The sequence below is a fragment of the Aulostomus chinensis genome, chromosome 19, assembly GCF_037954235.1.
Source record: "Aulostomus chinensis isolate RoL2024-O1b breed Wild chromosome 19, RoL_Achi_v1.0, whole genome shotgun sequence".
Taxonomy (NCBI): domain Eukaryota; kingdom Metazoa; phylum Chordata; class Actinopteri; order Syngnathiformes; family Aulostomidae; genus Aulostomus; species Aulostomus chinensis.
In genome coordinates this window covers 13,380,170-13,392,676 of record NC_141338.1, presented here as the reverse complement: position 1 = coordinate 13,392,676, position 12,507 = coordinate 13,380,170, and the positions used below count along the sequence as shown (strand labels likewise).

Below are 12,507 nucleotides of genomic sequence, written 5' to 3'. Positions count from 1 at the left end.
TTTTCCCTCCTACATCACTTCTTTGTCATTCTAGAATACAGGGGGAAAAAAAGGATGTATATTTAGCTTGAAGCAAAATTTTTGTTTTGTTGCTGTAGCTGTTGTTAGCCATCAGTCGCCATTAACGTCAAGCTAATAATTTGTGGCTGTGACTCCAGAATGTAGACGGAAAAAGTGATGCAGGAGGGAAAATTGTCTTTGTCAGGTACAACTTTCATTTCATGACAGTACTTGAAATGCAGAAAACACTTATTGGATGACGGTAGGTAGAAACAGGTTGCACCCTAGCTAACGCGGGAGCCTCCTGCAAAGTAGCTAAATGCTCAGTAATAAGTGAAAAGGAACAAGTGAAAAGAAGAAATGAGATGATGTGATCTTGTATTATAGCGCTGGTCAAAAAGCGGCATATTGTGCAAGCTGAAGATGCGGGGCAGAGATTCGAACCGTGTGCTGTGTACTGGAGGACTTTCAGCTGTTCCATTTCCATTTACTAGAGTAGAAATAAATGAATTTAATTGTACTCAAAGAGTAGACACAGTCCGTCAATGTTACAAGCACCAACCAGTGCAAAGGAAGTCTCAACATGAAGTGACAGAAGGTTTCATCTGAGTATCTGGAGTGTCAGGACCTGCCACTACAAGTACACGTATCCAGCGTTCTGCCAATGGCTTCTGTCAGAGATGACCCTCATTGCAGAAAACGTAAAGGCATGGAGGACAGAGACTTGGATATTCACTTTGTATTCCCCCTTCCAAAACCTTGCCTGCTGAGAACACAAGCTACAAGCCAATATCCTGCCCAGACTGGGAATATTTTAAACTGTAGTCCAGTACATTCCAGGCTTTTACTTCAGAATACAATTTATTTTAATGTACACTGTATTAGCTTCTGTGTTAGCCTGCTTTTATTCTCTAGATGTGTACGTGTTTATAGCAACCGTGCTATAATATTAATAGCTTTTATCAAGCATACATGTTTGAAAAGAAATCTATTTTTGCCTCCGTTTATGAGTCCATGTTTCACTTTGAGAATATTTAAACCCCTTTTATGTCCTGTTCTTGTTAACGTGATATCACTGGAACACCTTTAGGAAAACTCCTTCAAGTTTAGCTCAAAGGTTCACTAGACTCATGAATGGACTGAAAATTATGGTGGCCAAAGGTCAAGGTCACTGTCTTAAATATATCTTAAAAACACTTGGAAAAATAAAATGTGTGGAAAAAGATGAAAAATATCTTGCTCTTTCTCCATTTTTGTAACCCCCCCCCCCCTTTTTTAAATCTTTTTCAATTTTTTTTCCACAAAACTACCCCTGCTGGTGTCGCGTGTTGACAACAGGGAGCACTCACACTAATTAACCAAGGCGCAGTTTTACCACACCCTGAAGAGGACTTGAACCCAGTCAGACACAACGTATGGAAAAATGTTATCCCAGCACATCGCACATAATCACTGCTGTCCTTGATGATGATCACATTCGCAGATCCTTCCTCTACATTAGCTGACATCCTGTCACCATTACTGTCAGCTGTTACTGTGCCGCGCTCCGACTGGACACAAGATGGACACCAGCACACTGGTGAGTCGTGACCGTGTCAGAGGACGTAAACATTTGAAGTCTATGGAGACGCCAGAGGTGATTTACAACAATTTAATGCATTGAATTTTGAGTTGTTTCAGGTTACAGAATGCCTAAAACGTTGCAGCTCATTTTTGAATGACGTGACAGTTGCCCAGACTGCCTCTGCGTCCTATTTTGCATCTTTCACTTTGTGTTTATAACCCAACAAATGTTGAGGATGACTCATTTTCGCTCCTGCCACCCAAAAACAGGCTAAACTAGTCTGATGATGCCATTTTAGGTCATACAAAGCACACAAGAAGTAATTTTGTTGTTTGTTACACTGTGCTGGAGAAAAATTCACACATTGACTGTTTTGCTGACAAATCTGCCATAATTGATTCCCTGCTGTAAGACACTTGACTGCTTTAATTGCAAAATGAGGATTTCCAACAATGGAAAGTCAAATGTTTTTGTCCCTCTGAGCTGAACACTCGGGTCAAGACACCAACATTCCTGTATATTATATTAGATTAATTTTGGGAATAGCATGATAAGCAGTATGCTATCTTACAATTCTTTCAGGTCATCATCTTTTATCTCTCAATCAAATGTCCTCTGCTGAAGGAAGGAAATGTATAACAAAATAAAAACTCTCATCACAAGAAAGGTACAACAGACACAGAGAAAATTTAAAGATTAAACATATTATATTCCTCTGCGGTTCTGCTCTCAAAATGTTTCGCGTCTCATTTCCTCCTCATCCTCCTCACATTCCTCTCTTCTGCAGGCTCCTCACCACTTTTCTCTTTCATATAATTTGCTTTTCATTCCTTTCTTCTCTCCCTCATCATCCCTCCCTCTCTTGTCCTGCTTTTCTTGTCACTCACTCATTATCTGAGAAAGCAGTTCTCTGTGCATGCACATGCGCGCGTGCGCATGTGTGTGTGTGTGTGTGTGTGTGTGTGTGTGCGTGTGTGAGAGAGAGAGACCGAGAGAGAGAGAGAGAGAGAGACAGAGTGCGTGTAAGTGCGCGGGCACGTACAAACATGCTGTCTTCTACACTAAAGTAGTTGAGCACTGGCGTGTCTACCAGGACAGTTTTGTGGCCTCTGTCTGAGGAACATGGCTCTCCAATCAAAGAGTAAATATGATGTTTGTTGTTTACATCCTTGTGTTCTTCAGCGTTGTTTCCTCATCGACTGCTGCTGGGTTTTCTAAAATCTCTGTAAAAACTATTTGAGAGACTTCTGACTTCTTCTGACCTGCAGTATACGACTTCAGACATCTTTGCTTTGACTCCTCCCAGCAAGGTTAATCCCTGCTGAGTCTGATGGTGGATGTTTGTGGTACAACTCTGTAGGAACATAAATAACAAATATGAAAACAACATTTCATGGAAATCAGGAAAAATACAGGTTTTCAAGATATGAGTAAATCAATAAAACAAAATTAAAGTCTTATTTGTATAATTTTGAAATAAAAAAGTACAAAGGATGTTTGCGGAATCCTTTCTGGGATTATACAATCAGAGCAGCTTGTCCACTTCTATTAGCTCGATTGGTCAAAAGTTTAGAAGTTTGATTTGAATGATTGTCAGTGAATTATATTTCAGCGGTTCCCTCTGTTGAATCACATGTACATTTTTAAGGACTGAAATTTTACAAAAAGTCATTATAGTTTAAATATTGCATGTTGCCCCCAGTTAGGCTCGAACTTAAAATTTATATGTATGTAAAAAGTCATGTTCAGCTTTGATTAAAACAAAAAGAACACACCATTGAATTCTAAACAACAATGCAACTGCAATTAATGTCCATATTTAGACCCCAAACTGTTAAAACAACACTTCATCTCTCGAAAGCTTTGTATGTGTCGTGTTCATAATTCTGTATTAAACTACAGAGAAGAGCCGGAAAGAACAAATGAAGACTGAGCTGTACTCATTCCCCAAATGGGATTATTGTTCGTGATTTCACTAAATCGCGGTGTTATGTCACAATAATTAATTTAAACGCTCCTCCCCATATGAGGCGAAGTGAAATGATGAAAAATGTTTAAACAGGAGGAAAGAGAAAGGATACACGCGTTGTGATGTTAGAAAAAATGTGTACTAGCTGATGTATTAGTTCAATTAAACACAAGAATAAAAGAGAGGAGATGGTGAGAGGTTTCAGTAATCTTAACGATGAGCTGCCAGGATTAAATGTACAGCTCTCATCTCATCGCGCGTGATGGAGGGAGGAATTAAAAGGGTGAGATAGAAAAAGTGGAGATGGGATAGAAGCCAAGAAGAAAATAGATTCCACCTGACAGCAACATGAGCGGAAACTAGTGCAGGATGAGCTTTTAGAAGGTGCTCCAGGGTTTCGTATTTTCTGCAAAAAATGGTCAGCTCATGGCGTGTTGCCTCAGAACGCACACAACCAGCGCTCATTACAAAACACGTGAGTGAGACATAAACTGAGTTCACTTTTGAAATGTGAAACGCTTCAGGCTATACATGAAAGACAAACACATGCGGTGGAAGGAAGCGTTGCACCGCCACAGTACGAGCTGGTACCGACGGGAACTAATGCTGATTGTCAAGCAGGAGAAGAAGTGCCAGATGTAAGTGGATATTGTATGCGTTCAGGTGTGCGTTTGTAATTTCGACAAGAATAAAACACAAAGGTTTTTTAGTTTTATGTCTACAAATTTACATCTGCACAGGCTTCAGGCACATCCAAGATTCCATGTGGGTTTTTTTGGTGTAGAGGTGGTTGCTATCATGCCTCGTCCTCTTTCTCTACAGAGAAGAAAACAGACTATTTTAGGCATCTGTGTCTTTTTAGTCCTCTGGTCCTAATTAAAGCTGAAAGCAGTGATGAGCGAGCCCCCCCCCCCCCCCACACACACACACACACACACACACACACACACAAAACCGTACACGCAAGAGGGAGGTGAAGCCTACAGGAGCAGACTAACATACCGTCACTATATATGATGCTGCTACAACTCAAATGATGTCTTACATCAGGCCTAGGTTCCTTTAACCGCGGAAGGCGGTGCTATTGCTAGATTTAAAATTCAGCTTGTCGAATTTTTCAGGCCAGGACCTTTACCAAAGATGTGACATTTGTAAAGGACTGTTTGGAGTCCAGTTCCTACCGTTCAATGTATCACTAGAGTAACACTGTTAACTGAAACTCTCCACTGCCTCACGAGAGGCCTACCACCAAGTTCTGATGGCCATTCTCATCGACCCACTTGGGGGGGCTGCATCCAAGCACAGAAAAACCCGTTTCCCAGTTGCCTTTCGGTGATTCTATGAAAAATCCATCCAAACATGTAACAGTTCTGTTCTTCCTTGGCTCATTCTTCAACCTTCCACCAAGTTCAGGCTCATGGGTTTTGTGTAATGCTGCTGACAGACGCGAGCCACAGAAAAATGGAAGCTACAACAAATATAACTGAACGTTGGTTTAACAAAAAAACAACGAAGAGGTTCACTTGAACCAGGGGCTGTGATAAGATCATGTCATGTATTTGTAGGATAACGGCGTGCAAGGGTATTAGCTGATACAACAGCACAGACGTCAGGTGAGAAGGAGACCGAGTTAATATAATTAAACCATTGGAGCTCAGACTGATGGATACTTCTCCTGATAGCTGAGAGGGAGAGGGTCGAGAGGACAGTGTTTCCTCTTCAGGGCGTTAAAAACATCTCATTGTTCAGGTCAGCCGTGTTACGCTATCGGCTGATGAATGAATTCAGAGGTGGGCGTACAAACACTGACACAAACCACAGGAGCTTTCCTCTGAGATCAGACAGGCGGACTGCGCAGCTCGTGGCTGAGTGTGTTCAGCTATGAACGCCTGCCAAACTGGCAGCGTGGGCGAAGCTCGCCAGTAAGGAGTCTGACATTTCCAGCCTTTTCCAGAGGGCAGCGGGGCCGACGAATGTAGTATCACTTTTCCTGCGTACAGCCTTGTCTTCCTTTTAAAATGATTTTTATATCATTAGAATGGATTAAGATATGAAACCAGACCAGGGACTGTAATGTAACTACACACGGATATCCGTCCTAATAGAGAAATTATGGGAAATTTTGGAGAACATGAACATTTATCTGTGTATATTTACAACATTTACGCCGTATCAGTAGCGAGTATTGAACTGCACGCTCTTCTCTTCTATTTTGCCCTCCTTTCTAACAGTCCCTCTCTCTATCCATCACAGGCCGATGCAGCCACCAGCTTTCTGCGTGCAGCTCGTTCAGGGAACCTGGACAAAGCTCTGGACCACATCAAGAATGGAATCGACATCAACATAGCTAATCAAGTAAGATAGATCTACAACCACTACTGGTCCCTTAAAAAGCTGTCATCAGTTGGAAGTGGAAGGATATATTTAAGGTAGTAGCATGCCATTAACCAAGAGAGTCCTCTAAAAATTGCAGGAATTGTTTTGAGTGATGCAAACCCCAGTTGAAAATGAGTTGTTAACGGTCAAAATTAGATTGATTTGATTTTATAACGTTAGAAAAGTGGACATACTAGCAGCAGCAGACTATGAGATATTTCCACTGTTGCTGTTTTACACAGAAGAATCTCTTATCCAGAAGGGTGGAATTCATTATACAGTCTTACAACTCCCTTCAAACTCATTCATTCAGAGCCCTGGGGGGGCATATTAGAGCCGGAGAAGAGTCGTCCTCAGTCGACTGTTTGTTCAGAGCAGGATTTTAGGATAATACTTGCTTTAATATTACTGGCTGGTAAGTCACACGTTCAGCATATAACTTATAGTGTTTACATCTGATGACAAATGTACAAAAAGTCATTTTAAATAGTGTGTTTGTCGTTTGAGGGGCAGGGCCAGATGTCATTACAACTACATGCCCCGCCCCCTTTATCTTTTGCAGTGTCTGTTGTTTGTTTGAAGGGCGGAGCCGAGGTTTGAGCGATGTCACCAAACCTCCCTTACAATCTAAGACGGGACATTAAGCAAAGTGTTTACTACTTTACATGTTGCTAGGCAACAACACTCAACTTCAAGGTCACCCAAATTGTATTAAACCCATTCATAAACAAAAATACAAAGGCAGCACAGTGAGAAAAACAACAACAAATAGTCTCAAATGAGGTAAAGGAATGTGACATAATTATCTAAGCACTGCGTCACACTTCAAGGATGTTTATGTATGAGACAAATAGTTGTCAAGATTAGCACGGATATGCAGGTAGAATAAGTTTTCAGTGAGACAGCAATCAATTTCCTGTGAGCACCATTAATGCAGGTACATTTGTGTGAATGAGGAGTTTCTTATGTGTCCACTGGTTAACAAAAAAATCCTAATATTCATGTTCGGCCTGTTTTCAGTAATAATTTGGTTACTTGTTGGATTAATAGCCTGGATAAGTGGCGTTTGTGTGAAGAGGCTGATGTTTTGGGAGCGAATGGACTCATTTTGAATTGCAGAGCAGGAAAGTGAAAGGCTTCCCCACAGTAACAAGGTCAGGATTATGAAACATGGTGAGCAGAGTTCCACAGGAACTTCACTTTATCCCATAGAGAAAAAAAACTGCAAAATTTTGTCTAATGTAGAATATTTGATGATGCCACATAATGCTGCAGTATTCTCAATGGAAGGCTGTTCTGTGGTATCACCAAAGGACATAATGTGGAAGACCAGAAAGAGAATGAAAAATTCAGGACTCCTAGACCTCCTTAGTCTCTGTCGCGTAAAGTGGTGGCCATGAATAATTAAGTCTATGTGATTATAGTTCCCTCAATCTTCTCCCCTACTGTCTGTTGCTTACACCTTCTTGCATCATTACTGTAACACAACAAATGCAGGCAATGACTATCATGAGATATGTGAATTTGTATGATTTAAGCTTAAACACACACACACACACACACACACACACACAAACCTGTCCCCACAAACCAAGTGGTTTGGAGAATGAAGAAGAGACAGAGGAGACAGATGGCGAGCATTGTTGTAATAAAGCAGGGCGAACATTTGGGGTAGCTGATTTTAGTTATGACGCTCTGAGACACTGCAGGAAGGTTCCAGAAGACCTGAGAGGAGATTAAGGTGCTGATATTTAAAAAAAAAAAAAAAAGTAAAATCCAGCTATTTAGAAAATTAAATAGTGTATTTTATGTAGCATTTTATATTTGCGTGGTTTTATCATTTATATTTAGTTAAATTCTTATTGTTTTTACTATCCAAACTAACAATGTTATTATTACTTAATTTATTGTATTATTATCATTTTATTATTCATGTTGGTACCATTTTACAATAAGTCTCCCCTTATAAACTATAAATGATTAATATAATCATAATAATGATTTTGTTTATTTATTATTTCACATTTATATTAGAACCCTGTTTTGTTTTTTGGGTTTTTTTTGGTTGGCAACTCAAATTATTCTTATGTATCTTCTTTGACATATTTTTCTTATTTCAATCTGTTTGGTCAATTGCTTGTCAAGCACTTTGAATTTAAGCTTATTTGTGTCACTGATTGATAATTACAGGAAAAAATAAATATATTTGTACATTTTTAATGTTTTTAATATTGGTATTGAATTAGTTGATATTATATGGTTAATAGTCTTCTATAATAATGATATTTCTTACGCACAAATGTCAACAGTTCCCTCAGCCAAAGCCCTAAAATGTCTAATTATTTATTTATTAGTTTTCTACCGAAGCTAATGAACTCTCTTGGTCTCACCATCTCTCTCAGATCTCTCTCAGATCATCCCATGATTATTATTTTATACAATTAATTAATGATTTTAGTGACTCTGCATCAGTTGATATAATAAAGTAATGTATGTTTTTGTAAAAAAACAAAAGACTCTATAAGCCCCTTCTCTCTACATATCACACATTCAGAGCCGTGTGTTTAGATTCCAGTGTATCTCATACTTCATACTATATCACACACTACAATATACATCAGACAGCCTGCATTAGCCTGATCGTCTGTTTGCCATCACTCTGCGCATGCTCTCTCACACACACACACACACACACACACACACACACACACTCTGTTATCCATTTGAACTGAGTGACACTGCAGTATGATGGCAGGCTTGAGAACGGTGTGGAACGCTGAGACTCCTGGTGGTCAGCTTGGTTACAGCAAGCAGCTCAGACTTGACTGAACCAGCGCATCAGCAGCCCTCCAGAGAGACTCTCAGGCAGGCGCCCAGGCTCGGCTGCTTGCTCATCAGTCTCATCACGCTGTGCATTTGTTCACAGCAGCTGGCGCTGTGGGTTTATCAGCTGGCTGTTGAGATATGTCAACTAGACAGTTGATGGGCTGCACAGCTAAAGAGAAAACTGAACACGTGAAGCGTGAGAACCACACAGTGAGTTCCCTGTTCTCTTGGTTCCATCATGAAAGGATGAATCTACTGTAAAAACGTATACACAGCACTCTGTTCTCATACAACTGCACGATTTCCACGTTAACAGTTGTTTTTCACCCAACAAGGCTAAAAAGTGCAGCTCCACAAGTGTGTATTATTACACTAACTTACCAAAGTGCTTCTTAATTCATTTAGTTGCCATGAGAGATGTATCTTCCAATTAATGTGAACTGTGTCATAGTAATCTTAATTATTAAAAGGATTAGTATACAAGAACTACTGATGTTAATCGACAGTAGTAAATCATTCAAGTTCCTCTCCATTTTTCTCGATCCTCCAGTTGAATATCTGAGCTTCACTTAGTAGAATGATGCACATTCACATTCATCTGTGCTTCACGAGGGTGAGATTTTTTTAAGAGGCAGTCCCACCAGCAAGATTTGTGACATCACAAATATTGGAAGCAGTTGGAGCCCTGAAGCTCAAGTTCTTTTTTTTCTTTTTTTTGCTTCCCAAACTTTCAAAATTACAAATGGCATCCTATTTTTTAACTAGTTGAGTTTTGTTTTTGTTTTTCAGCAAAAAAAAAAAAAAACAGGAAATGGAGGCAGCTGGCCTTCAAAGTAAAAGTTGAGCAGTTTAAAAAGTGTGATGCAGCTCAATGAAAGATGTCAAGTATTTCTCAAAAGTGGCCTGTATGTTTTTTTTAATTCACTTGATTTATTGTGATGGTTTTGTTGCATCTACGATGTTGTTGTTCTGGGCCAAGTAGCTCTTTGTGGTCATTGATTGGCCTCCACTGAAGCGTTTTTGTTATCTCATTTAAAGTTCTGCATGTGATGCCGTTGCTTCACTTGAGAAACATTTCTACCACCTGCCCTCACTGGTCTCTTGGTAGACTTTCCTGTGTCACTGTTTTTGAGTTCAAACCCACCTGGGCAATGACTTTCATCTCAACAAATCATGTTTGTGATGTTTTGCCAGATATGTGGAATACAGCATACTCGTCAGGAGTTGCCCAGATATTCATTTTTTACTGTATTCTCACTCTGCTTTGACCCCATTTAATGCTGCTCGCAAGTTGTGGATTTAATCGTAATTGTTTTTCAGCACAAATAATTTCAGGCACACATTATAGTGCTTCAGAGTGTTCTTCTACACTTGTATATACATTTTTGGGGGGGATCTTTAATGTTGGCTTTTCAGAGAACACTGTTTTACACTTTAAAGTAATGTGAACTTTCTGTTTACTCTGCAAGAACGGTCTCAACGGGTTACACCTGGCCTCAAAGGAGGGTCATGTCAAAATGGTCCTGGAGCTGCTGCATGCTGGCATCGAGCTGGAAGCCACCACCAAGGTACATGTTTGCTCTCTAGAAGTAGTAGTAGTAGGAGTAGTAGTAGTACATCAAACTGAACTGGAAAAAAAGGCATTTCATCCACCCTAAATTCCCAATTCTCTTTTTGCTTTAGCTAAGCTAGTTTCAGTGCTAGATCATCTAGACTGCAACATTAATTAATTCTGGTAACCACAGCATTACAGGCTGTTAGAATGCACATAGTTAACTGTCATTTACATCGCTTTGTGTGTGTGTGTGTGTGTGTGTGTGTGTGTGTGTGACCTCCAGAAAGGCAACACTGCTCTTCATATTGCTGCGCTGGCAGGACAGGAGAAAGTTGTGGCTGAGCTTGTCAACTATGGTGCCAATGTCAACGCCCAGTCACATGTGAGTCACCACCAGTGGTGAATAAATGTATGAACATATGTGTGAAATCTGTGTTCACGCATGCGTTTGTCCAATTGGATTCATCAGCTCAAGATTATATGTGTGTCAGGCGTGTGTACGTGTGTCCTTGTTAAGATAAACACCTCCCTTATGTGCCGAGCCTCATATGCAGGCATATGTTCGGATGTCTCATGACTTCACATCTATGGGAGTGGGTTTGTGCTTGTGTGTGTGTAACTATGTGTACTGTGTGCCCTAACAGAAAGGCTTCAGTCCTCTCTACATGGCAGCACAGGAGAATCACTTGGAGGTGGTCAAGTTCCTGCTGGAGAATGGAGCCAATCAGAGTCTCCCCACTGAGGTGCGTGTGGTGACTTAATGGAGTGCTGAAGTTCCCCTGATAGCCACTGATGGTCCTTACCTCTTTAACCACCTGTGTGTTACCACAGATAGGCATTGCATGAATGATGAGACATTAGAGATACTAGAAAGCACTCGGACAAATTTTGTCCTTTGGCACTTTGGTGCTTGGGCTCTCATTAAAGCTGCAAGCAGTGATAAACAGCCTCTCATTCCCCAAACATTCAGAATTTTTTTCCCTGATGGAGTCTTGGTCCAACACTTGCTTTGCATTTTTAAAAATTTACTTCTTTCTTTTCTCCTGAATACCCCTTCCACGTCTTGTGCCAAAATTTCTACATCCCTTGCGTCAGGATGGCTTCACTCCCCTGGCGGTGGCGCTCCAGCAGGGCCATGAAAATGTTGTGGCGCTGCTCATCAACTATGGTACTAAAGGCAAAGTCCGCCTTCCTGCGCTGCACATCGCTGCACGAAACGACGACACGCGCACCGCAGCAGTGCTTCTCCAGAACGACCCAAATCCAGACGTTCTCAGCAAGGTATTCACTCGCTGTAAACTCTCTACTTTGGCAGCACCATGAAGTAAAACGACCAACTGTTAACACTCTAATATTTATTCTCACATTATCCAATTGTGTCCTTTTCTCCATAGACTGGTTTCACACCTCTCCATATTGCTGCCCACTATGAGAATATGAGTGTAGCACAGCTGCTGCTCAACAGAGGAGCAAACGTTAACTTCACCCCTAAGGTCAGCAGCAGAAAAGAACCATGTGCTGAGAAAACAATCATAACACCTCAGTACTGACAGTATATACGTTTTGTTGTTTGTAACAATGCACTTTCAATAGCTGTATTGTTTTGCAATGGTGGCGATGACTGATGATGCCCCAATGATGAATGACTTCATGTTCTGCCTCCTCTAGAATGGCATCACGCCCCTTCATATCGCCTCCAGGAGGGGAAATGTGATGATGGTCAGATTACTGTTGGACAGAGGGGCTCAAATTGATGCCAAAACTAAGGTAGTTCACCGTCTGCTGTTTGCCGTTATTCCTTTTTTAGTAAGCAGTCAGTCATTTTGTCACTTATGCCTGCTTAAAGCCTCCCTAATATTTAATTACCCCATCTGTCGCTCCCCCATGCTGATCTGTTGTTCAACACTTTTCTAATTATTCTCTCGATATCTGTCCCTCTTTTACTCACACCCTGGAAGGATGAGCTCACTCCTCTCCACTGTGCAGCCAGGAATGGTCATGTTCGTATCATTGAGATCTTGCTGGAACACGGTGCTCCCATCCAGGCTAAAACCAAGGTAGACTGCAGTCACAGTGATTGTCTTTGAATCATTACACCCTGTAACAAGAAAGCACTCGGGAGAGCGCATGTCTCCTCCAAGACTGGCTTCTGCATTCCAAAACCGCTACATTTCCTCGTCTCTGTCGGTTTGTTTTCTCTGTCTTTCTCTACTTTCT

The 12,507-nt window shown here is 40.9% G+C and overlaps 1 protein-coding gene across 9 annotated transcripts in view; it reads left to right on the top strand.

Moving 5' to 3' along the window:
- The window catches only part of ank1b (ankyrin 1, erythrocytic b), a 75,907-nt gene that overhangs the window by 29,349 nt on the left and 34,051 nt on the right, over nucleotides 1–12,507 (top strand). For all 9 annotated transcript variants that reach the window (XM_086188157.1, XM_086188162.1, XM_086188161.1 and 6 more), the window contains exons 2-9: nucleotides 5,787–5,888; nucleotides 10,205–10,303; nucleotides 10,574–10,672; nucleotides 10,935–11,033; nucleotides 11,386–11,571; nucleotides 11,685–11,783; nucleotides 11,959–12,057; nucleotides 12,249–12,347. In XM_086188157.1, the coding sequence (XP_086044283.1) occupies nucleotides 5,787–5,888; nucleotides 10,205–10,303; nucleotides 10,574–10,672; nucleotides 10,935–11,033; nucleotides 11,386–11,571; nucleotides 11,685–11,783; nucleotides 11,959–12,057; nucleotides 12,249–12,347 (882 nt within the window). The remainder of the gene's footprint in view (nucleotides 1–5,786; nucleotides 5,889–10,204; nucleotides 10,304–10,573; nucleotides 10,673–10,934; nucleotides 11,034–11,385; nucleotides 11,572–11,684; nucleotides 11,784–11,958; nucleotides 12,058–12,248; nucleotides 12,348–12,507) is intronic.